Source organism: Prionailurus viverrinus, chromosome B1 (assembly GCF_022837055.1).
Source record: "Prionailurus viverrinus isolate Anna chromosome B1, UM_Priviv_1.0, whole genome shotgun sequence".
NCBI classification, from domain to species: Eukaryota; Metazoa; Chordata; class Mammalia; order Carnivora; family Felidae; genus Prionailurus; species Prionailurus viverrinus.
The window spans coordinates 46,755,798-46,783,097 of record NC_062564.1 but is presented as its reverse complement, the minus strand read 5'-3'; the positions used below and the strand labels follow the sequence as shown (position 1 = coordinate 46,783,097).

Below are 27,300 nucleotides of genomic sequence, written 5' to 3'. Positions count from 1 at the left end.
ACATGATAGAATGGCAATCCCCTGACCCCAGTCTCTTTTTCTTTCTGAGGTTCACTGTCTCCTTTTATACTCCTTGTTATTTTAGTTTTAGTGGTTAAAATTCCTGCTTAGAGATGAAACTTTTTCCGGATGACACATTGAAAAAGCTTTCTCATTACTTTATTCTCTAGCACTTACTCTTTGCCTTCTTTGTTTTCTGAGCTTAGTGAGGATGGCTAGTCATTTGATTTTAATTAGTTAAGTACTCACTGTACTGTTCTCTCAAAAATATTTTTCTTGGGGCACCTGGGTGGCTCAGTTGGTTAAGTGTCCAGCTTCGGCTCAGGTCATGATCTCATGGTTCATGAGTTCAAGCCCCACATCAGGCTCTGTGCTGGTCATGTAGAGCCCGCTTCTCATTCTCTTTCTCTGTTCCTACCCTGCTCATGCTCTCTGTCTCTGTCTCTGTCTCTCTCTCTCTCAAAAATATATAAAAATTAAATAAAAATGTTTCTTTTCTCAAGACCCCCTCTAGACTGTGTCCATAATATACCCCTTCTGACCTGGAATCACAGTCCTGCTAACAGGATAACTGTGAGTGATCTGTAAGATGTATATTATACTTAATGCAAGCTGTGAGTTAACACACAGATAATATTTTATATCTACTCTTGGTTTTACCAACTGCATGCTACTGCCATAAGGCACTCACTCAACGTATCAGGCTAGAATGAAGTTGTGAGGTGATTGGAGTCCAAGACCTGAGTTCAAATGTGGAGCCCCATTTACCAGCTGTATGACCTTAGATGAGGCACATAATTGAAGCATTTTTGCAAATGCAAAACCGGATACTTACCATCCCACCCCAGAGTTTGTATGAAGCTTAAGTGACCTAATCCATGAAGAAGGCATATCACAATTATCTCCAATCATTCAGTAAATGGAAGCTCTTACTTTTGCTCTCTGCTATCCTAGTTCCCATGTTTTTTAGCTCTCCAAAATTCTTTTTAAGTTTATGTATTTATTTTGAGAGAGAGCACAAGCAGGGAAGGGGCAGAGAGAGAGCAAAAGAGAGAATCCCAAGCAGGCTCCAAGCTGTCTGTGCAGAGCCTGATGAGAGGCTCAATCTCACAAACGCAGAGATTGTGACATGAGCCTAAATCAGGGGTTGGAACTTAACCCATCGAGCCATGCAGACGCCCCTGTCCCAAATTCTTTAACACTGAGAGTGTTGGATTTCAATAAAGTGAAGCTTGGAGCTCTGGCTTTGTTTAAAAAGGAAGATCTTGGGGCACCTGGGTGGCTCAGTTGGTTAAGCGACCGACTTTGGCTCAGGTCGTGATCTCACAGTTTGTGAGTTCGAGCCCCACGTTGGGTTCTGTGCTGGCAGCTCAGAGCCTGGAGCCTACTTCAGATTCTATGCCTCCCCCTCTTTCTCCCCCTCCCCTGCTCATGCTCTGTGTCTCTCTGTCTCTGAATAATAATTGTTAAAAAAATAATTAAAAATAAATAAATTTTAAAAAGGAAGATCTCATTGTAGCAATGAAGATTATTTTCTGCAAAAACAACAGAAAATCTTACTATTAGTAGCTTAAATAAGTAAATATTTTAAAAAAATTTTCTGGAGGGGGATGCCTCGTGGTGTTATTTCCGTCTGTATGTTGTCGGAGCTGGTAGCTCTGTGCTCCTCTGGGATTTTTTTTTCCTCTTGATCTTCCCTAGTTAAGGCAGGGACAAAGGGAGAAGGAACAGTACCCACCATACCTATTTCTTTTATTAGGAAAATAAAAGCTTTCTCAGATATTTTTCTGTTTATGACTCATTTGCTAGATGGTTGTTACATGACCATTCCTACCTGCAAAGAAGTAAACTGAGTTTATGATTTCTCCAACCTCTACTGTAAAAGCAGTATGGGAAAAGGCAGTTAACTGGGTCATATGGTCACCAGCATTTGTCATACCAGGTTTGAAACATTTCTCTGAATTAGAAAGCAGTGGCAGATGCATTGAGATTATAAGAACATTTACCCTGGAGCCCAAAAGTATTCATGTGGTCTTCTATAAAACCATTTATTAAAATAAGTTGCTGCCTCCCACCCCCTTCAAAGAACAGGTGCTGTCAGCAACTTCCAAGCGCCTGAAAAGTGCCCACTTCACCTCCTTTTTTTCCCATCACATCCCTTTGGCTTGATGAATCCCCTGAGAATTTCATGAGCAATTTAGTTCTAAGCCACTAGGTGGGGTTGAACATGGCAGGTCTCTCCAGTGCAAGAAGGAGGTAGATGACCCTCAGCCTTGTGGGGTAAGGAAGTGGTATCTTCCTGGAGGTAAGCCTGCTGGGAAAATCCACCCTTCTAGCATCACAGAAGCCATCTGAAGAGCAGGAATTTGATCCTGAGCCCAGTGAGGAACTTGGAGGAGGGAAGTGGAGCTTGGGAGCAGTGTTAGGTAAACACCACTCCCAACACTTCACTATAGAAAACTAAATCAATCAATCAATCACACTTATTTCATTTCTTTGTTGGAAGGATACAAATAAATGGTGATACATATGCAAATATACCTGTGATCTCACCTTCCCACTGCCACCCCTTTTCTCTTTGTTTCTTGTTTTCATGGATCCTGGCCCTTTCCTATGCATGCATGACTTTGACATGGCTTCAATAATAATTAAGATGCAATGTTATAGTCTGCCTTTTTTGTTTTTTTCCCCTTGTCTGAACATTAAGATTGATCAATTCTTAATGGAGATAGCCAGGACACTTACCTACCTACTTTTCTATTCCACTCTCCTGCTTTGTTTCACATAAAAGACGAACTTGTTACTTTATTTAAAGGGTATTTATTAAAATAGCGGGAGGGTAGCCTAATTGCACTCAGATCTCTGTTTTGTGAATTGGATGGTGTGAGCTTGATGTATTTTGTGATCTAGTGCCTTTGTCATTTTATTTATTCTGAATAAAGGTGGCCTTTCTATTTATTAAAAACTCCGTTTTAGGAGTTACTTTGGAAATTCGTGCATTGTTACTAGTTAAGTTAAAACGCATCATTCAAAATGTATGCCGGTGGCTATTCATTCAGGCTCCCACCACAAGGTTTGGGTATTCCTTATCAGGTGACCCTTTTCTGCAGCAATGAATTACTTTGGACAGAACGCAAGGCCCTGATGGGAGTGGAACCTGTTTGATGTCCATATAAAATCTCTTAATACCTTTGTCATTTCCTCTAATGCATGGATTTACAAAAGCCTGAGGGGACTTAGTATTTATTGAAGATGGAAATTGGCATGAGCAGTCAGTAACGAAATGAATTAATATATGATCTATTTTATGAAGCCTATTGAAAATATAATTTAAAACTTTAAGAAGAAAAAAAAGTATACCTCTCAGATTCTGTCCTGACCCTTCTTATTCCATATGGCCTAGACACATTTTATTTTCTGAGTTCATTGTACTTTTAAGACATAAACTGTTTGTTCTCTTGCTATTTAGGGTACATGCTTTATGATGAATTTTTGAAACTTCCACTTACTTACACATGAGCTGGCTTTTCTATTGCAAATACACTTGGAAGGTCATAGTATCCGAAACTCTTTGGTGTGTGAGGTTTTTTGCCCTTAAGTTGATGTATTTAGTGGGAAAAAATAATTTGGAGAATCAAACTCTTGTTTTCATTCATCATGGTGGCGTACATGGTGTTTGTTCCCCCTGGCAAGACATATTTTTCACAACTCGGTGTCTTTTGTTTTCTTCTTCACACAGAAATATAATTATAGGCAGTAACACCTCTTATGTCCTAGGCCCTTACCCTTTATTTGCATTTGAGGATGCCCTCTAAAACTTAAATTCTTACCCCCCTAAAATTGTGGCTTCTGTTTACCTTTGACAATGCTTACTGATGTAGGTTGTTGACTTGAGTGCAAATATAAGAGGGCTGTTTGTTGTCCTGAATTACACTGAAGGTGCACAGAGAGCCAGGTTAGGTCCCTGGACTCACCCTACCTCCTAGGCTCCCTCCTGATGAACTGGATTATTCTCCCAGTGCTTTTTCTAGGTCCCTTTTTCCAGCTTCATCCTGGAGACTGGTTTGCTCTGAATGTGAATAACCCTTTCCAGGGCACAGTTGATCTGGGTACTGAAATTCTTGCTTTCTTCATTCTTTCCCTGGAATGGCCATTGAAGGCACACTTGTTCCCCTGGTCATTTCCACAGTGCTCAGTGTTCAGATCTTGCTTTCGTTGACTTTGTGCTAGTTTCCTGGGACTTAAGTCCTTGAGAAGTGTAGTGAAGAGGGAGTGAATCAAAATCTTGGCTTCTGTTTTTTTTTCCTTTTTATTTTGCTTCTCTCATCAGTTCCCTAAATTTAGGGGAGGGTCATGTCCATTTTTTATCTTTGAAAAAATGTAATTATGGGTCCAAAAGTAAAAGCTTATGGCTGTTCTAGTGATTTGTTTAGTTCATAGCCTTGAAAGTGAGATTCACAGTATATGGAGGGGGGTGTTGAGGGCAGAGAATTTTTTAGCCATGGGCAAGCAGGACAAAAATACATTCCTTTTAGAATGTTCAGTAAGTTGGTGAGGTTTTGGAGAAAACCCTAAGATAGGATGCCAGCCAATCTCCAGTTTTATACGTAGAGAAAGCATTTGTTTTTTGTTTGTTTGTTTTTAACATGTCTTATGACTGAGTACCCTCTGACAACATCATCATTATCCACACTCATTTATAGGAGAACAAAAGCTATTTCCACCATCATTTCGAAGTTTTGAGGCAGCTTGGGGCCGGCGTTGAGGTAACCACTCACCAGACTGGATGTTCAGAATCAGTCTCTCACCCCACAGATACTTGACTCTGTTCTTTCAGCAAAGACCTGCAGACTCACAACTGTGGTTTGAGGGAGTCTCCTATTCCTTATTTTCATTTGTCCCGTGACCCTGAGGGTGTGTTCTGATAATGGTACCATGTTATATAGTTCAGCCTCTAGATGAGAAGTCATCTGCACGGGCCTTACGAGCATACTGTATTCATATGATGCAGTGTTTTTCAGGACAGATTCTTAGAGCCAGTGTGGGCTGTGCTTTGCATCCTGATGTGTGTGCTGTCAGTATGGGCAGCGTTCTAACGGCCTCTTCAATTTCGCAGGAGCTGACAACGGCGAAGCCCTCCCCGAGTCCATCCCCTCAGCTCCTGGGACACTGCCTCATTTCATAGAGGAACCAGATGATGCTTATATCATCAAGAGCAACCCCATCGCACTGAGGTGCAAAGCGAGACCAGCCATGCAAATATTCTTCAAATGTAATGGCGAGTGGGTCCATCAAAATGAGCACGTCTCTGAGGAGAGTCTGGATGAGAGTTCAGGTAAGAATGGGAAGCAATGGGAGCAGATCCTCACGTTGCTACATTGCTGGGGATAAGTGTGAAAGGCACCCACCAGTTCTTTATTTGAATGAGGTCATATTAACATCATCCAGGAATATAAGATAAAGTGCAATCGCGTGTTTAAATGACTCCACAGCTCGTTGGCTAGTCTGCTCCTCTATGGTACATGGGCATCTTTTTATCCTGCTCTATATAACTTTAACACCCAGTTTGGGATGGAAGTGAATATTCTCACTGGAAATAAAGCCAACCAGTCACTGCTTTCATTATCTTAATTCTAAATATTTTTGGAGGCAGATCTACTGAACACGTTTTTAAACAGCGTAATTTTAGTTGCTCTGATCTTCCCCCCTAGATATTATTCTTGGGTACTTCATTCTCCATGGTTGGTGGTTTCTGGGCCTTCTTTAGGTTCCTTTGGTAACTGGTAGAGCCCACATTTGATTACCAGATTTGAGTGGGATCTCCAGTATGAAAGAATTTAGGGACCTTCTTTATTAATTTGGCTAATATGGCTGATGAGTGGTGATAAGAATAATGACTACCAGCTGGTGTTTACTGAGCACTTACTGTGTACCAGGTCCCATGTAAACATTTGACACACATTATCTCACTGTCATCACAACAGCCCTCGGGTAAATCACACCATCATTACCTTTTTATAGATAAGGAAACTGAGACTCAAAGACATTAGGTAAACTACTGTAGGCTTGTGCTAGAACTGAAAGCAAAATCATTGGACTTAAAAGTTCCAAAATTTGTAAGTTGTTAAATTTTAGTGTATAACAGAAACTGCATATGCTTTTGAATTCTGGCTGCTCGGACTACCTGAAAATGTAGCCTCACCCTAAATCCAAACTGCTCTCACCCTAAATTACTGACTTTGTTAGTCCTGAGTCACTCTCTAGATGACAGATTTTGAATAAGTCAAGCAGCCTGAGTATAATTAGGAAGTTGCAAGTCAGCTTCATTTATTAACTATATACCACTGCTCTTCTATATGCTAATGGCCTTTCAGAGTGTTCAAAGAAGGCTAAGATACAAACACTAATCTCTGAGGCTTGATTCCTGCTGATAAGTGGAAGTCCATTATGCCCATAAGTGCACTTATCCTATGGAGGATTAAAAAAAAGATTATGCCTAATTAGGATTATCAGGAAAGGTGTGGAAGCATTCACATTTGAAAGGGACATTGATGACTAGGTAACTTAATTAGGTGTAATAGATGCTACACTAAATGGGAGAGAGAGGGGTCTCAGTAGCCTGGATGTCAACATTAGTAAATGAAAGAAAGCTTAGTATCTCTTCAGCTGGAAGTTTGATCTGGTTGAGATAGAATATTGGTGTGGAATAGTAGCTGATGGCTGGCAAACTTCATTCATTAGAGGGCTCAAAAGACCTCAAATATGAAGCGAAGAGTACCTTACTTTTATGAGTATCTTGGTGATGGTGGGGATTGATTATATTGACGTTTGAGAACGCGATGGCTGGAGCTCTGCTTTGTGAAATGAGTCTGCACAGGTGTTTGGAATGGTAAGAAGCAAGAATGGATGAGTCAGGAGACTTGGATATTTCAGTTGGGGGAAAGAAAGGTCTGCTTTGAGTGGTGGCCACAGAACTAAGAAGTGGACTTCTGATGTGAGAAGCACTTTAATAAATCAGACTTAATAGCTGACTGACGGGGGTGTCTGGGTAGCTGGCTTAGTTTGTTAAGTGTAGGATTCTGGGTTCCAGCTCAGGTCATGATCTCTTGGTTTGTGGGTTCGAGCCCCTGAGAGCATGGAGTCTGCTTGGGATTTTCTCTTCTCTATCTCTCTCTGTTTCTCTCTGTCTCTGTCTCTGTCTCTCTCTCTCTCTCTCTTCTCTCTCCCCCCGCCGCCCCACGTCTCTCTCTCAAAACAAATAAATAAACTTAAAAAAATAGCTAACTGATGGAATCAATGAAGAAGATGGAATATTAATCTCAAAAGAAGCAGAAGGGGGGTGGGTACTATTGCTGTGAGTGATTACATTAGCAAGGAGAAAAGGCTGAGATCATTGGACAAGCTGAATTTGAAATACTTAGGAGAGATCATTAAGAGCTGTAGATCTGGAGCTTGTAGAGTTCAGAGCTAGAACAGTAGATGTGGTGGTCATCCAGAAATAATGAAGCCATGGAAATGAGTTGTCCACAGGCAGTAAGGAATATGAAAAGGAAATAGATCCAGAGAGTGACTTCCTTAGGAGTCAGGAAGAGGAGTATCAACAGGTAACAAACAAGCAACCAGATTACACTCTGTTCCAAAGCAAGAAGTGAAACTTAGTTCCAAAAGATCTTCAGGTAATATTGTTGCTGCCTGGGGATCAATAAAGAAGACAGAACTAAACATTATATGTGTGTGTATGTATGTGTGTGTGTGTGTGTGTGTGTGTGTGTGTGTGTGTGTATACACACACATGCACATATATATATACACGCACATGTATATATACGCACATATATATACACACATATATCTACACACACACACACACACACACACACACACACAAACCTTATAGAATTCTGAACTCATTTGGGACTGCAGTATAAATGCATAACTTCAAAAGGTAGAGAAACACCTAAAACTTTATCACAATTTCCTCTTGCAGTTTGGAACCAATATGAGGAAGGAAAAAAAATGGGTCTGCTTTAGAGATGTTGTTCTTCTGACCAAAAGCATACTTGGAATTCTGGAATCTAGATCTGAGAGCTGGAAGGGACCTTAGTAATAACCTAGCAGCCCTGTTTTACAAAATACAAATCTTCAGTTCCAAGAGCTACAACTAGTTTATGGCATAGCTGTTTCTAGAACCCAGATCTCCTGGTTTCTACTTCAGATATATTTCCTCCACACTATAAGCCATCTTTACATACAGATTCCTGTGCTTTCCTTCCTAATAAGAATTTTCACAAATTCCCTTACTGACATAAGGATGGCTTTTAGCCCATGGCTCATCATTTTCCATCGTGAAGCTTTTTCATATTTCCATTTCCAAGTTTATAATCCCATAGTTATTCCTTTGGGATTTCTTTATCCTTCATTATTTCTGCCATCTCTGTGAGAGTCAATCCTTTTTCCTATGTCATGTTTCTGGTAGACAAGAGTTTATAGCAACTGAAGATACAGAGAAATTTCTAGGATTGCAAATATATAGTATCTTTCTTCAAATGATTTAACATAATTCAGGCAAAAGAGGAAGACAGAGCCAACCTCAGTGTCAGCAAAATGTCTGCATTTGTGCCCCCAGGATTGGGATCTTAGATACTCCATGCATTGGGAGAGACTGAGTCATGAGCAGAGCAGCCCCATTTATCTTGGTGTGTACACTTGAAAGGAAGATTCTGAAATCTGGGAGAGGGCAACAAAGGGAAGAGCATTTGCCATGTGAGCAAAAGCCTGTAAAACAATGGGAGAATGTGAAAGGCTTATATATCTTATATTAGTCCAACTGGAAAGGACTCAAATACCAGTGCCTCAATGAGGCTGTGTTTTATTGTCCGATGTTTCTGGCCTAGATTCTGTCCAGTAATGAACTCACAATAGCAGAATCCCATTGGGTAAACTGCTCCAAATGAAAGATGGGAAGAACATTGAAAATGGCCAGGTATTTTTTTTATACCAGTCCTAGAAAATCCTATATCCATTCTCATTGGAAGACCTCTTGATAAGTATTGCAAGCCAATTTAACACTGCACCCTCTTGTAATTTCGCAACATTCTGTTTTGTTATTGCTTCCCCCTTTTAATTCCCCTAGCATTGCTAGGCAACTCCATGTCTTGCAAATAGCAGCGTTGATTACATTCTCTGTTTCCATGTAAAAGTCTCTTCTCTCCACTTAAAGAAAAAAAGAAAAAAAAAAAAGACCAATAAAAAGTCACGAATTTCAAAGGAACTGGGAAGAACAAAAAAAAAATCATAAATGACAAAACCTGAAAAGATTATATACCAATTTTTTGTTGAGAAAGAATTTAAATTTTAACAGCTACCTTTTTGGAAAGAATTTAATAAGTACAACCTTTTCTTCCAAGTCATTTTGATTGAATCAATAGGAAAAAAAAATGTCTCTCCCTAAACAGTTTTCTTCTGTGTAGTTAATGAAAATCGCTGTCTACTGCACACTGCAATTATGTTTCCTAAGCTCTGTATTAATAGAAGAATAGTGGAAATCAGAGCAAGATGAGTGCAGATGGTGTATGTCGAGCCAATACATAAGTGCAATTAAGGTTGGAAGCAAAATGGCCTCAGGTATTGAAAAATAGATGCATTACTTCCCTTGGGTTCTTCAGTGTGGAGCTCCAGCACAGGGCTTGACTACCTTTACAGACTTAATGGCTTTTGATTGGGTCTGTAAGACAATTCCTGCTGGTCCAGGAGGGAAGGACGCCAAGAGGACAAGGAAGTAGGACCACATTTGAGCAGAGGTAGAGAATTGTTCATGTTCTTTTAAGAAGTCAGAAGTAACTGCTTATCTATCGTTGGCCAACATAGTCTCCATCTGAACACTCCCAGAGAACCTTGATATTCTCTTTACTTAACATTTTCTTTCTTCAAAGTCCTACTGGGAAATGCATAAGACCGGGAGTGTTTGGAGTAGACACAGAATCTTTTGTATTTTCCAAATTGGAAGCAATAAGTCCTTTCAGTTGTTAAAGACTGCAAACTGCCTTTGGTCTTTCTGGTAATTTGGCCCCGTCATCTAAGAGTTCAAATAAGAAGAAAAAGGATTGTGTGTTTTCACACAATTTAGCTCAGAAAACCCAGAGCTAGAGTACTTTCCTGCAAAAGGCACAATTTATTTGACATGAGTTACTGTGTTTGCACAGACATGGCCATACCTCTTAGTAATGTACACTTTCAGTTCTCTGCACAAGCCAAGGGGTCCTCTTTTGTTTTGCCTCATTTCATTTGGAAATATGAGAACTCTTCTTCCTTGTGATTTTCCTCTGTTAACATCTGGAGTTGAGAGGTAATCCCTACCTAGGAATCACGCCCCTGAGAAACGGCCAGAGTGCTCAGTAACAGAGAAATTAAGAGATTTAATGTAGTAAACAGGCAGACACACACACACACACACACACAAGAAACAACAAGAACCAGCAAAACCCATCCTTGGCAATGAAGGTAATGTAGCCTGTGGGAAGCTTGAGTTATCAATAAGCTAAACCACTTCTTTATTGTTCAATAAAAACAGAAGTTCCCTTAACAATGCTCCGTGGCTCTTATCTTATTCTACCTTGGAGATATTGAACTCTAATGAGTGAAATAATGTGTATTCCAATGTGTTATGGGAAAAGTCTCAACTCCGGTAAACTAATATTTTTCTTCTTAAAGAATATCATTTCAGGGCTTTCATTGTGTGTGATTTCCTTTTTAAACAACTGGAGTCCCTCTCTGGGGATAAAAGGTTAATGGATTGTGTTGAGAAAAGGGAGAAGAGTAGAAATAAAAATGTATTAAATCTTTAAAGTTTGTATCTAAGAACTTTGCTGTGCTGGTGATGGGGATTTGAATATAGTTTCTTCCAGAAAACCATTAATTTGAAGTTGCCTTCAATGATTCACAAATCACCAAGGTACATTTGGGAAGCATATATTTTAGTCCACATAACACAGAAATAATCAATCTCTCAAGTGTTCCATTGACAGTTTGTGGGTTTAAAACTCACTTTTATAGAAATGTTCTCCCATCCCACCCTGGATTTCATCTTGCTCATCCCTGTGCTTTTCAGAGAGGACTGACATATTCTTAAAAGGTTTTCACGAAAATACTATGCATTCTTTCCATAACCTTGTGACAGAGTATAGAAGACCTTGTCTCTCGTGTCCAGTTGAACCTTACCTACAAAAAAAATGGCGGCCACTTACACTCACTCCATCCTTAGCAGAGAGAGACAGCAGCTCACCATTTATGTAATTTAATAACAATTCCTGACAGGGACCAGAGATTTGTTGTACATACTAAATTCTTTACCGGTGCCTTTGGACATTTTCAGTTTTTTCTGTTCATACGACACTCAGAAGTATATTTATTTGAAGTAGGAATTACAAGAATCTAAAAGAAACCCTGAAGACCATGTAGTGGTTAAGAGCATGGGTATCAGTGTTAGATGATACCAGGTTTGTTTGGAATCTGGCCCTCACTTTACAAGCTTTGAGGTACATATGTTACCTAGCTTCCTTCAAGCTCAGTTTCCCCAGATGTAAAATAGCTCTATCTATCACATAGAACTGCTGTGAGGAGTGCAGAGTCCCAGGGCCCAGTGTATATACAGCAAGCGCTCAATTAAGGGTAGCCTTGAAAGGGATAAATCTGAAATTGCTCATTATTATTATTATTTTTTAATGGGGCAAGCGGCTATTGATTACTCTTCCAAAAACAAACAGAAAGTTGTGAACTTTTATAATTTCAAATAGACAAAAGGGCCAGTATTATTCACATGCAAGTAACTGTCTTGCATAAAATAACCTCTCACTGGCTCGTGATTCATTCCTTCAGTTTACATTCACGCTGTATGTAATTCTCCCAGCCATTGGTAGCGCTGTGAGAGGTAGAAGCTGTATGATATATGCCTTGCCCTCAGGGCATAATCTACTCCCCGGAGGTAATTTGAGTGACCTCAGGAAACAGAAGTCACTTACTGAAGCAGCTGGGTTGGAAGTCACAATTGTTGCCCACCAAGCTATGAGTGTGATGTCCCAGTGAGTCATCTGCAGGGTGCTGTCCTCTAAATAACCCTACTTTGTCTACTCCTGGCTCTAGAGTTTCCCTCTCTCTGCTATCAGACAACACTATCCAGTTAATTTGCTTTCCTCTGCCAGACACCTCTGTGCTGATTAATTCTAATCTCTGGTGTGGAAGAAACTGGAGAGCTTGAGTGTATTCTTGGTTTCTGTACTTAACTCTGAACTTGTGCTTCTGAGGAATACGTGTAGTGGTTATTATCTAGGGGAAACTAAAGAGTATTCATTAGGCATCGCACACATTCAAAGGATGACTATTTTTTTTTTATCAAAATACATTTTAATCTTGTTGCTAGGATGGAGTGGCAAAAGACATTTAGCCCTAATTAAGCATCTGCCAGGAAAATGAAATACAGTTCTACCTTTTAATTATCTACATTTAACTTACTATTTTCAATAGCATGTTGGCCTGAAGATATCTAAGGTCCCCAAAGTAATGGAGGCACGCTTCTGTGAAAATGCTTCCCTAATATGTCAGACTTCTGAAACTTTAAATATGTGTCCCATCTGTGTGTCCTTCCCAGAGCCTTGCTTTAGACGTCAAGCTGACTGGGTAAGGAGACAGCCTTCATGTCCCCGGTAGAATGGCATCCACCCCCAGAAGCTCTTGCTGCATGGAGGGGTGAGCAGCCCCTCTTGTGTGGTCCCATAGCGCTTCTCCTGTCATGGCAGTTCCCATGCCGCCTTGTCGGGGTAGGTTGAAATGTCTCCCCCCTTTAACCTGTAAGCTCCTTGAGGGCAAGAATCTTGATCATCTGCTTTGTCACAGTATCCTCAGCACCTGGTGTAGTGGCAGGCACAGTATGATGACTCACTTATTTTGTTCAAATAATGTACATTACAAACTGTATAACATCTCTGATGTATTGCCTATGATAGGGGACCTGCAACAAGGTATGCATAGAGACAATAATAACATGATGTTAAGATGAAATCAGATACTACATGTGGTTACCTTAATAATAAAAGTAAAGGGCTATAAAAGGGTACAATAATCAGCAATGATAATGCTATTCAAAATATGGGGAAGCTTCTCATTTTTCAAACATCTTTTTTTAAATGTTTATTTATTTTGAGAGAGAGACAGAAAGCACAAGTGAGGGAAGGGCAAAGAGGGAAAGAGAGAATCCCAAGCAGGCTTCATGCTCAGCACAGAGCCTGATGCAGGGTTCAATCCCAGGACCATGAGATCATGACCTGAGCCAAAATCAAGAGTCAGACTCTTGAGCGACTGAGCCACCCGGGTGCCCTGAAGCATGTTTTCTAGGCTCTAGCCCTGGACTAGTAAGAGGCACATGAAAAATATTCCCTTGTGGAAGTGGTGGGCTTTCTGCCTCCTGATGTGTGAGTTGTTTTCTGTTTTCTCCAGGGACCATGGGTAAGGAAGGACGATCTCACAGCCAAATGCAGGCATTGGAGGGGAGTGAGAAACCTAAGTAGGCAATGGTTCATTGGAGAAGGCTCTTGAATATGAGACTGTTGCTTTTCAAGAGGAGTTTCATTTTTCCTTTTTCTTTCCCAAAGAATTGAGGGAGGAGGGCCCTGTGCTACTCATGAAGTTGTATTGGAAATAGTTGTTTGGAGCTTTGTCTCTGGAGAGCAGTTTACTCATTCTCTTGGTTAATCCCCAATTGTGAGCCATTACAATGTGGAAAATAAAGCACGGAGTTGGTGAAACGCAGAGCTAAGCTGGCCCAAGGAGAGGGTACAGAGCATCAGTTGAGAAAACAATTCGCGAAAACCTAGTTTGCTGGTTTTTTACTTCTTCTGTGTGGTTTTGGGATATGAAAGATACGCCAAGGAGGAAGAGGGATCCTTGACTTCCCTTCTTGAAACTTATTCAGTTTAGTAAAGCTAAGCATCCTGCTATAGAGAACTTCCAAAAGATTGAGGAACATGAAGCTAGGAGGGGTGGGAAGCATCAGGGAATGATGTCAAATTCCTCCCCAGGTGCCCATCACCAGGTGTATCTGAGAGCAGGCTGGCAACAATAACCATGGCAGGATGCTACCTTTGGGATTTGTGGAAGTGTGATAATGAGCAGTAGATAAAAGGTGTGGGACAGCTATTAGGCCCTGGGCTGCAGTGGGTGTGGTGCTGAATTCGAAATACTATTCCAGAATTCTTTCTTTGCTAGGGAACAAGTCAAGACTAAGACTTAAAGCCCTTTTCATAAATGGTAGCCAGGAATAAATGATATGCCTTCTTTTTCTCTCACCGTTGCCTTCCCGCTGTCTTCTGTATTTCTCTTCTTGGAACACTAACACGTATACCTTCAATTAGTTTGAAAATTCTGTAACTTTCAGTCTCCCACCAGGATTAGACCTGCTAAGAGTAACTAGTGTTTTCTATCTGATAAATAAGGGGATTACAGCAATAACTGCTGTCAGCATTTTTCTCATTTAAACAAATAAAGCTGACAAATGATGAAGGTCTGTGCTGTTCTGTTATGTTTAGAACATGCAGAGCAATTATTCATCTGCTGCCAACATTAGTCTCCGTACAACCGAACCATCCAACAGCGTCGAAAGCTTATTAGCATATCAGTCCCATAGTCATATTTTTATATATTCTGTAAGACGCCAGTCCATTACAAAGGCTGATGGTTATAATTTACACAGTAATTTAAAGGGTTGGACTTTTCTGTGCTTATTAGAGTTATACAAGTCATCAGGTGCAGTGCTGCTCTTATTTATGAGATGTCACCTTCTGTGTGCCTGGGATTTTTGCTCCTCTGTAGTATTTCCCGTGAACAAGTTAGCTGCTGTCTCTCGAGGTGGGGAAGTAGATGGCCATCCCTGCAATGCTGTTGGATGAACTTCAGCGGAGGGGTGTGGGCAGTGGTTTCCTTAAATAGAGCTGCTTTCCCTGGATGTTTGGTGACGCTCACACTTTGTGTGTGTGTGTGTGTGTGTGTGTGTGTGTGTGTGTGTGTGTGTGTGTGTCACTAGACAGAGCTATAATGGAGATTTGAGAGAGAATATACTATTTAAATTTTTTTTTATTCAATAGAATTATTTCTTGTTATGGTAGAGATAAGCATAATAGATCCACAATGGTCATGATTTTCCAAGAGGTCTCCTAGAGGGAATGTTGTGACAAGACTGAAGACTTCATGTTAGAAGAAAGGTCTAATCCAGATAGTGTATTTGGCCAGACGGGGGTGGAAGTCATGTCACTTGTGGCCTTTTATTTTTATTTTTTTTAATTTTTTTATTTTGACAGAGAGAGAGAGAAACAGCATGCACGTGTAGGTGCAAGTGGAGGAGGGACAGAGAGAGGAAGGTAGAGAGAGAATCCCAAGCAGGCTCCACGCTATCAGTGCTGAGCCTGATGTGGTGCTTGATCTCACGGACCTTAAGATCATGACCTGAACCGACATCAAAAGTCAGATGCTTAACCTACTGAGCCTCCCAGGCACTCCACTTGTGGCGTTTGCAAGGAGCCTGCCACCCTGATGCAGCCTGCAGGAAAAATACACTGTGTTTGCAAATAGTTGGTTTATATTCGTTTGGCTGCTTCAATCTGATGGGAAAGCCCCTGTGAAGAACTTGCAACTGAGCTGTCCCAGTGTTGCAATTGTGACTTTAGCATTGTGCTTTCACCTGCAGTTAGTCTGAAGGAAGGGTTGCAGACTTCTGGACACGGGGTAAGGTAAGGTCGGACCTTCATGGTGATGGTCCGCGGTCTATGGTTTATGCTTCCCCAAAACAAATATGCAGCTGTCTGTTCATGTGTCCACGTTTAGTTTCTGTATGGGATACACTGACATGTTGGGGTCTTACTCACCCTGGAGGGATGTCCTGCCAGAGGGGGCTGCCTGATTCCTGGAGAGAGCAGATAACTTGCCTTTAAGAGTGCCTTTTATATGCAAACAAACTATCCAGAGCCCAGACCCTGAGCTACTACTTTTATTAAGCTCTTACACTTCAGGGCAATATTCACTTATGCTCATTTCAGGACCAACTACCTGACAACTGGGGACAGCCATTATGTTCCTGAGCCCACTGAAATGATTCAAACTAGACAATTTTACACCTGTTTACTAGGTCCCGTGTCTTCCCATGGAAACCACAATAAAGGCTCTTGCCCCCATTTTCCTTTGCCCCTTCTGCCTCCTAGCTTCCCCAGGTGGCCCTGCATGGTGTAATTTGCCTCTTGTTTCTGGGGATTTGTGAGAGTAAATTGTTCCCCATCAGCTTGAACCCATTTCTGACCTCTCAAGCCTATAGAATGCTTCTCTGATGAGACCCCTGATTCCTAAATGGTAGGCATATTCTGTCTCCGCATGTCTCTGCACTGTGACAGAGTGTCTCTGACCTCTGGGTGCATTGATTTGATGTTCTGTCTCATCCCTTTCACTATTCAAAGTAGGGTCATCCACCGTTTGCCTCAAATAAAAGAGAAAAATATAACACAAGCCCTCATCCCTGGAGTCTCGTTCCTTAGTTTTGTTTATTTCACATTATTTTCGAATCCCCAGCATGGGCGGCCACACTCCGCTCTGCTTTCTGTCCTAACCATCCTGTTTTGTTCTCTGCTTCGTTTTTATTCTCCTTTTCTCTTCACCTCCCAACTCTGCCTCCTCCTCGCCCTCATCCTTCCGCTCACACTTTTTGTTTCTTTAAGTGCGAAGACAAAAACACCACCATCAATAAAAACACCTGTAGGGCTTTTTTTCCTATTCCCTGTGGAACTCAGCTTTTGAGACCCTTACATCTCTGCGTGGGGGGGGGGGGGGGGGGCGGGGAGAGTGTACTTTTGCACTTGGCACAAACAGGGAAACATAGATTATCAACTGTCATCAAGATGATTTTCTATGTGTGATACCTTCTAAAATGTGAGGAAGTATAACTCCAATTGTACGTGGTGATTTATGTGGTCATAAAACTCTCTCCATCACACGCCGTCAATAACATGTTATTGATTGGGTAGAAAGGAATGTCTCCCAAGCCTTGACTGATGGCACACCTCCGTTCTTGTTCTTTAAATCCTACCACCACCCAAGATAAAATCACATTCCACCTCCTCCATCAAGAGCCCCTGGTTCATTGGATTGTACTGATGATTCTGTCCCATGAATTCCTTTTGAATTTAAAGGAAAAAGCATAATTATGCACTTCTTGTTTCTTTAAATGTTCCCTGTGTTAGTCTTATTTCCATAATTAAGTATAAGTACCTAAAATACAGGGACAGAATTTTAATTTTTGAGAAGGATGTGCACGTGGTGCTGGTTTTGCTGTAAGACAGATCTAGGTTCAGACCCCAGATCTTCCGTTAAGAGACTGTGTAACTGCGGACAAATGACTTCGTCTCTCTTAAGACGGTTCTTTTGTCTGCATAGTGGGGATGCCATAGTTCCTACCGCGTCAGTCTGTTGTGAAAATGTAGTGAGTGAGTAGGTTGAAGGCTTATATGATGCTAGTACATAAGTGCAATTCAATAGGCATGGTCTCTTTTTCTCCCACACTGCCTGTCCCAGAGAAAGGCACAGCCTCAGCATGTCCGGTGAACGGAGAGAGCTTGCTGACTGTCAGGGCTGCTGTCCTGCCCGTGATGATTGAACTGATATGGCTAGTGATGCGTGTCCCCTTTCATCCTTGGCACTCTATGCAAGGTGACTGTTCTTCCCAAAGAAAGAAAGGCCGATTGTCCTTGGCCAGAGGTTTGGAAGAAACTCACGCTCCCCAGTAAGAAGTACCAAGCACATTTTCTAACCCTTGGGAGGATGCAAAGCAATTAATAATGATAATAAATATTGAGAGGTGGCTGTCTTAGTTTTATCTTATTTTGCAGGGGTAGCCTTAGCTCCTCTTTCAATAAGAGCCTCTCCTTCCTTTACCTCCTCACACCATTGCTACAGTGGCTTTGCTGGGCTCTCTCCTCAGGGCTTTGAGACCCACGTAGTTTAAATTGCCTGCATTGTATTTGTTGTCTGAAGCCTTTGAAGACGAGGCAGGGCCCTTCCCTGGTTTCCCGGCCTGCTCACACACATTCACCGTTCCCTCTTTCTCCTGAGCCACACTGCTAGATCCTTGCCCACTGCCATACCCAGGGATAGGGCCATTTAGAACCACCTGGAACTACATCTCTGTGGTCTGTGTGCTGAGGCCTTGTTAGCCTCTAGAATTCCAGCAGTTAATTGTGGTACTGCATTCCTCACCGTAGGCTTTACACCAAGCAAGACAAAGAAAAAGCATCAAGTCGAGTTACTGTGAAAATTATTGTATGGTATTGGAGCCACATTGGCTGGTAATACTTTGCACTCATTCTTTCTAGCTTACTCAGCTGTTGGAATTTAATTAGCAGCAATATATTATTGTCAGAGTAATTAAAACCTCGCCTTGATTAAAAACAGAATTGTTTAATTAACAAGAGAAGGTTTGGCTATCCTTAACTTTTGGTTTGAAAAATACAGCAGCCTCAGTTGATTTGCTCTGTCTCCCCATCAGGCTTGAAGGTCCGGGAGGTGTTTATCAACGTCACCAGGCAGCAGGTAGAGGACTTCCACGGGCCAGAGGACTACTGGTGCCAGTGCGTGGCATGGAGCCACCTGGGGACCTCCAAAAGCAGGAAGGCCTCCGTGCGCATAGCTTGTGAGTACATTCTGGGTGATGTTCTTGTCTGGTGCGAACAAGGGCCAGAGTTCATCGGAGCTGAAGAGGGGGCTTTGGAGGTGCCAGGTGCTTCTGCGGAATATCGATCAGAGGACATCCAGGAGGCATCACAACTGTCTCTGTCTCTACCAAATTTACTCTTTAAAGTTGTGTTTTAAATGTTGAAAATTGCCTCTGGAGTACAATCCGCAAATCAGGTTGGCTCCGAGATTGCGCCGAGATTGTCAGATCACAGGTGTCTTGACAATGCCGGGGGTGGGGAGGGGAATGGTTCCTGAGAGAAAGAAACCCGCGTAAATGGGTTCTACTATTCGTTATCAATGACAAAGTTCAAGGGGGCATTGATGGGAAAAGGTGAGCAGTGACTATTTACTGCACTTTCCAGCAGATCTGCAAAAATAAGACATTAGAGATTAAGGGATTTGTAATAGCCTGCTGTTCAGCCTCTTGCTTCTGTATCTTAAAACATGGAAATGGGCTTTAAAACTGCATTTGTTTGACCCACGTAGAACTCCCAAAAAAGAAAAAAGGGGGTGGGGGAAGAAGAATAAAATTGCTTTTCAGGAGAGTCCAAGATGTTTTTATCATATTTCAGCATCAATGTTTTCATCATCTCAAACAGACTTAGAAGGACAGAAACTTCCTTCCTCCTCCCTTAAAATGTCTTCATTCCCCTACCACCATTATCCCACCATGATGGGTCCCCATAAAATCTCTTTTGTGAGCCCAGGAGTGTAAAAGCTCCTCCAGAAAGAAATTGAGAGAAGGAGGACAGACTTGGTTATTGTTGTTTTATTCAAATGCTGCATTTTGAGAGTGCCATAAAGAATACGGGACAAGGGGGATTTATTTGAGGACTCAAGGAATTCATAACAGATGTCGATGGTTTTAGGGATTGAGAATAGGAATGAATTGCTATTTGCAGAGACATTTATGTTTCTTGGGAAATGAAATCTTCTTCTCAAAATACACATTTCACCTTCACTCTCCTGGCAATTTGAGAGGCCCTCTCCTGCATGTTGACTGGGCCCTAGTAGGCCAAGGAGAAGAGGTCATTTTGTAAGCTGTGCTCTTTGATGTAAGAGCCATGGGAAACCGTTGTCCTGTAGTTATTTAGTTAATTTTAGCGAACAAATACTTTTTGACTCTAAAGTAGCAGGTCAGCTGACAGAGGGGATATGTTTGGTTTTACCTTAACACAACCAGCTCTGTGATCCCTGCACGGCTTCGGCTAGGCTAGTCGGTGCATTTGACCCTTGTCAGGGTCAAATTTCCCAGTCTCTCTCTGGGAAAAAAAGAGAGAACAAGCAGCACAGGGATTTCAACATGGCCTTCCTCAATTTGTGGCTTTTCCACATCACTTTTCCTGTTCCTCCTCTTCCTCTATGTCTCTGAGGTCCAGGTGACCTATTCTGTGATTTATTATAAATAACATCACACTGATCTGTCACCTCCAGTCTCTCGCACCTCCATACTTGCTCATTTAATTTCTGGTTGTCACCTGCTTGCTAGAAAGCTCCGGGTTTTCCCCTGGCTTACAAAGTTTAGCAAAGAATGGCTCCCAACTCACCTTTGTTCGTTTCCCATAACCTTCGATTATGTGCGCTATATCCTTCCAAGCCGTTGGCTGTTCTGCAAATCGCCGTCACTTCTCTGACATGTGCCTTTGCTCCTGCAGTTTCCGCTTTGACCATGTGGACCATGGTGGTTAAGACCCCAGGAGACACGGCAGCCTTGCTGGTTACTGGTTCCAGCTTTACTCCTTAGTTTTGTGATGGCGGACAGTTTACGCATCTCTCTGTGTCTTCATGTCTCCAGTGATGAAAGGGTGCCTACTTCATAGAATTATCTCAAGACTTACAGGGACTGATAACTAGAAAGTATTTCAGATTGTACCTGGCACCGAGTTAGGCTTATCAGTCATGAGCTATTTGAGCCTCCATAGAACCAGCATCACTCTTTCGGAGGCGTGTTAATACTTACTAAAACTAATCGCACTGAATTAAAATTGTAGCGCCTCAGTCAATTTTATGCAGATCATGGCTAATACAGTCTCTTAAAAGTCCATGCTAGGGCAGCCCTAGGATCTAACTCTTCCAAGCATGATAGGATCAAAGGATGTTACAAATGGAGAAACCTTTTCCATCATTTCTTGACTTTTTTAGAGGCATCTGATACTTTTGTGGTAACAATTACACCAATCTCTTCAGGGTTCAAAACATCGTTTTGACATTCTTGCATATGATATGCACATATGAATGTGATGAAGATGTGATTTTTAAGTAAAAAAATTACCATTAAACCCTATATTATGCAATTAATGGTATCTCCTATATTTGTAACATATTTTTAGTTTCCTCCTATGTCGCAAGTGACAGATTTTTTAATTGATTTAAAATTATTTATGCAAGTCAAGATATGGTTCATCATTAAATATTGCATTTGACTTGGGGACCAGTGTACATTAAAATGTAAATTGAAATTTAACTATGTTTAATGCCATTAAGCATCAAAAGTGGAGGGAAAAAAACTGCCTTTAGGACCTTGCTTGAAATTCTTTTCATTTGCTTGTAGGAAAAGAAAAAAAAAGCACTTTTTTTTTTAATAACTTTCATGTTTTGTTGAAATAAGATTTCTGGCTGCTATTTGCAAGTACTTCCCAGCAAATAACACATTGCACATGAGGATAGTCTTTATTCCCAATAAATGAAAAGCCAAATTGGATATAATTGTCACTATGTTTCTCCTTTTTGAGATTGGTTTTTGAAGTACTAAAGACATCTTAATGTGCTAAATAAGGATTTTGATAGATGAATGTAGCTTATGAATCTGATGACAATTGTCTTGAGGGGACTTTGCAAAATTAGTATCATTTTTATATTATTCATTAAATTATTGTAGTTCAACATCAGAGCTCCTTATGCTTCCTACATTTAGCCAGTGATGCATTAAGAATTTAACAATTTTGAAACCACAGCCAGCAGACCTTCCCTGGCAGCTGGCGCCTCCCACCAAGGGGTGTATGTATCCACTGCGGTGACTTGACATGATCGCACTAGGTAATCACTGGCATGATATCACCTCGACATCATTCGACTTTAAAGGGAAACGGGATAGATACAAGTACTTTATTTATTTAACTCGTATTTTTCTTGACACGGCCCCACCCGCATTTTCGGTTAGATATGCAGATGCCTGGCTTCCACCCCAGGCCTGTTGGGTCAGATTCTGACCCATGACTCAGTAAGTCCGGTGCAAGGTCTGAGGTTCTATTATTTTCAAGAGCTCCTAGATGACGCTGATGTTGCCAGCCGGTCTGTGGGCCATACATGGAGTAGCAAGACCATAAAAACAAACAAACGAACAGAACCTTTATGACACACGATTTGGGAAATACTGATTTAACCCATTCATCCATTTAATAGCTGAATATATTGATAACGCATCATCATTTAATAGCTGAATAATTGATGTTCAGAAGGGTTAGGTGGCTTGACCACAGGTCACCCAGCAGATGGTGCTTTGCTACTAAACCTTGTTGACTCCTTTCTATCAACTGGAATTTGAGAACCGTCCTAGCAAGAAAGGTTCACATGCACGTAAGTTGTTTCCTTGAGGGAAGCAGTGATTGCTTTTCCATTCCATTGCTGAGGAAATTCCTCCTCATGGTGAAGTTCCTGCATATGTTGAATATATTTCAGTGCATATAAGTTACACGCATTGTACGTGTACATGAAGTCAAACGCATCACTGCCTTCGTGTCCAAAAACCAGTACAGGCTTTGTTTTAGTAACCAAAGTGCCTGTCATCTTAAACTATTGTCTTCTCCTTAATAATTCCACAGTGTGTCAGAGAGATGTTGGCCGCCTTCCAAATGCCCGGGGCTGGAAATAGCCGAGGCCCCGTCTCAAAAACGATTTTCTAAAGGTAAAAATAAATAAATAAAGCCAACCCACACGTACCCCCACCAGGTTGGCAGAAGCCCGTCTCCAGGGAGGAACTCCCACAGGCCTTCTCTCGTTTGTCTGATTCTATCCAGCTGGGTGGTCGGGCCGCTGTAGCATCTGTTGGTTCTGCTGCTGGACGGTTGTCAAAACCAGGAATATTCAATTATTCGGGGTTGTTTATTTTCATGTGTGAACATTTGGCTGCTTAGCTATTGCTTTTCTTTCCCGCTTTTCTCCCTCTTCTTCATCTGCTTACACAATGTTTTGCCTGTATCGTTAACCCTTGGTCGATCACTCGCTTCTTGAGACTTGGGCCTTTTTTCCCAGTAGAAGAGCTGGGGCTGGAGAGATGGGAGCCTGTGCTTGTTAGAGTCACATAGCAAGTTGGCCGCTTAGAATGAAACACAGCAGGAAACCACTGTTTGCTCGATTTATTTTACTTCAGTTTTTCATTTTTTTTTAATGTTTATTTATTTTTGAGGGAGAGCAAGAGAGAGAGCATGAGAGACAGATAGAGGGAGACACAAAGGAGGCTCCAGGCTCTGAGCTGTCAGCACAGAGCCTGACATAGGGCTCGAACTCCTGGACCGTGAGATCATGCATGACCTGAGCTGAAGTCGGACGCTCAACCCACTGAGCCACCCAGGCGCCCCTTTGTTGATTTTTTTTTTTAAAGAAAAGATCTATAAAGTATACAGCCTGAATATCATTTAAATAGGCTGCTTTTTTGGGGCACGCCTAAAATACCTATGCAGTTGTGCCAAGAATGAGTGAAGAGTTTAAAGGAGAACCTCATTTAAAAGCTATGAAATTCTCTACCTCATTTTCCAGGCACACATTAAAACAGTATTATTTTTATTTGTTTCTTTTTGGAGGGTAGTGGTATCTTTTTGAAAACTATAGAAGAGAGACATCCAATTAAGCCTCCATTATGGATCTCAGCTTCATGGCTCTAATAACTTCACCTGCTAAAAACTGCCGATGACCCCCTCCTGACAGCAAATTAAATAATAAGAATAAATGTAGGCACATCTGCCTGATATTCAAATGCAGCCTTAACCTACTTTTGTAGCTTTGTCTCCCACTACATCCCTTGAAGCGTGCTGAGATCCCACTACGGTAGCACAGCTTAGACTCTGGGACATGAGACTCACTTTTCCCCTCTGTGATGTGCTCATATTCTTTCTCTTCCCTGGAGCATATTCTCAGCCCCACTGTGCACCATCCTGTAGCTTCCCATCTAATTCCTACATCCGAGGCCCGTCTTGTATGCTGTCTCCTTTATGAAACCTAGTTGAACAAATCCCTTAATACTAATTGACCTCAGCAGCTGACACACCAACTGAGCCATCGACAAGATACCTCCCCTGTGGTATCTCCAGCTTCAAAACTGAAAAATCTAAATACCCACCTCTCTGAGTTCTCATAGCATTTATTTAGCACTTATCCCATGGTATTTATTATAATTTGCATAGAGTCACAGGTACTGTGAACTTGCTTGTGGATTTGTTCCCTTTCTTAGAATGTAATCTGATGTGAGATTCGACTGTATTACCCTCATTGTCTTGACCCCTGAGCCTACTGCAGAGACTTCTATATGACCCTTGTATTAGGAATGTTTGGTTTGAAAAGGCAACGTTATCAATGCCAGATATGATTCTCTGAAAGGGCATTTGTTAGTTATCTTGATTGGGCCACGGTGCCGACATGGTGTCTGGCTTCTTAGCAAATCTGTGGCTTACCGGGACGTTATTATAAGGATCATATTTGTCCTCCCTGCCTTGTGCACTACTCCTAATAATCTTCACTGCCATAAAGAGAGGGTCAAAAGGGATTTGGGAGCAGGTGAATCATTACAACCATACAACTCTGTGATACGCAGTATATGGCTCTGAAGGAGACCTTGGCCGCCAGCTCCACCTGCTCTGTTCCCTTCCTCCCTTTCCAGAACATGGAATTTACTCACAGGTTATGGGGAGAACTTGTCAAGACCTCTCTATACTTGGTGGCAATTGCACAAAACCCTGAAACCCTCCTTCCTTCCCCTCTTCGTGGAAGAATGTGGCCAAAGTGAAGAAAAGATATGATTTTACTTTGTCAATAGTCAGTCCTTTCCTTTAGACTGAAATTAATTTGCAGTTGACCCTTGAACAACATGGGAGTTAGGAGCGCTGACCTCCTCCCATGCAGTCAGAAATCCACCTTTGTAACGTTTGACTCCCAGTGACTTAACTGCTAATACCCTATTGTTGACTGGAAGCCTTACCTATAATACTACCGATTAACAAATATTTTGTATGCTATGTATATTATATACTGCATTCTCAAATAAAGCAAGCTAGAGAAAAGGAAATGCTATTAAGAAAATCCTAAGGAAGATGGGGCGCCTGGGTGGCTCAGTCGATTAAATGTCTTTACTCTTGGTTTCTGCTCAGGTCATGATCTTACAGTTTGTGAGTTCAAGTCCCGCATCTGGCTCTGCACTGACAACGTGGAGCCTGCTTGGGGTTTTCTCTCTCCCCCTCCCATGCTCTCTCTCTTTCTCAAAATAAATTAATTTAAAAATCCAAAATCGTAAGGAAGAGAAAATACATGTTCGTTACCGTCCAGTACGTGTAGAAAAAAATCCACACAGACGTGTACCTACACAGTTCAAACCTGTGTTGTCCAAGTATCAACTGTATGTGAAAATTACTGAAGGATATGAGAGCCTGGGCCTCTAGATGAAGCTGTGCACTGTGTAAGGGCATCTAGCCGTGGAAGGGAATGGGGAGGCTGAGAAGCATCCCACACGCCAGCAGCCAGGATGTGTACCTGGCACATGGTTGCAACCGCCTGAGGGAAGGGTCTGGTTTTCCTACGCACAGAGGTGGTATTTTCAAGCCTTGTGTTTGCATGTGTCTGATTTACACGAAGGTGGCACATTGGCTTGTAGCCACAGGACTAGGTACATAATTTGTGGTACCGAGTGCAAAATAACCACGTGGGGTCCCTTGTTCAAAAATTAAGAATTTGAGGCCATCGAGCAGTCGAGCATGGGGCCCTGGGGAAGCCCACTGGTCCCATGCCTGTGAAGCTGGATGTCAGTGGCAGTGATGCGATGGTTCAGGAAATCACCTCCTACGAGGTAACGTCGTAGGGTCTGAGTTTTAAAATGCATGTTTGGGGTCAAGCTGGTAACTAGATATACCCATTGGCACATTATTCTTTTGGCCACGTTCTCCTGTAAACTGTGCCTAGCTAGGCAAGCAAGGGGTGCATGCCTGTTGGCGATTCTCTAGAAGGAATAACTGCATGACATGAGCAGGTGAAATACACACTAATAGAGGTTTTAATTTTTTTTTAATTTTGACATAATTTCAGACTTCAGAAAAGTTGCAGTGTGTAGTACAAAGAATTCCCCTAAGTCTTCTACTGAGAATCATCAAATGTTGCTTTGGAGTTCTCTTTCTGTGTTGATAATATGCTTTCGTATATAGACTATTGTGTTTTGTTTTCTGACACGTTTAAGATTAAATTGCAGACAGGATGCCCCCTTTCCCTTAAATACTTAATTGTGTATGCTTTTTAAAGAACAAGGGTATTTTTTGACATAACTAGTAGTATAAATATGAAGAAATTAACACTGATACAATACTATTATCTAGTCCTGAGACCTTATTCGTATTTCACCCATGGTTCAGTAATCTCCTTTGTTACAATAACAACAAAAATTCTAGATCATGGGTTACATTCAGCTGAGAGGTCACTTTAGTTTTCTTTAATCCGGGTAATTTCTCAGTCCTATTTTGTCATTCATGACATTGAGTTTTTAAAGTGTAAATGTCACTTATTTTGTACAATGTCCTTTAATTTGAACATGTGAAAGGAAACAGCAGCCACTGAAAAAGGACTCCCATTGGTCACATCTGGGACAATTTGAGTATCAAAATGATTGAGAGTGATGGATTATAACTCAGTAAATAAGAACCCAGAAATCCATACTGGTATTTTGAAAAACATGACTGAATGAACATATAAATAATGGAGAGTAAATGGTAGAGTAAATGGATCAGTGTTAAAGGAATGATGGAAATGGAAAATCATAGTGGCACCATTAGAATATTAGAATATTAATTGATTCAGACAAGTATCACGGATGCTTAAACTAGAGGGTAAAAGTTTCAGGAGTAACAGGATGTTTGTATATCTTCAAAGTATCTCTCCACAAGATACTTCTTAATAATTACCAACGGGAAATGAGTAGCTTTTCAGTGGAAAATCCAGCCCTATACCATCTTAATCAAGTGATCAGTGTTGACGACAGCAATGGGACCTGTCGGCAGTGTATGTCTCCAAATGTGATGGACAGAGCGGACTGAATCACTTAGTGATGTTTCTTCCAAAAATGTCTGATCTATATTTAACCAGAGGGAAACGTTGGACAAACCTAAATTGAGGAACGTTTTACATAATAGGTCATTTTTAACTTCACATGTCTCTCAAAATGCCAGCCCTGTGTGTAAAACCGCAGGGATGTTCTGGGGATACAAGAAACTTCAAGATAGACATGCTACATCTTTCTGTAGCATCATTTATCATTCCCCTTTTAGGTCAGTCAAGTATAAACATGGATAC

General features: G+C 41.4%; 1 protein-coding gene across 12 annotated transcripts in view; it reads left to right on the top strand.

Annotated features, from left to right (window-relative positions):
* Positions 1–27,300, top strand: part of UNC5D (unc-5 netrin receptor D) — a 554,486-nt gene that overhangs the window by 312,910 nt on the left and 214,276 nt on the right. For all 12 annotated transcript variants that reach the window (XM_047857031.1, XM_047857032.1, XM_047857030.1 and 9 more), the window contains 2 exons: positions 5,117–5,335; positions 18,572–18,715. In XM_047857031.1, coding sequence (XP_047712987.1) covers positions 5,117–5,335; positions 18,572–18,715 — 363 coding nt within the window. The remainder of the gene's footprint in view (positions 1–5,116; positions 5,336–18,571; positions 18,716–27,300) is intronic.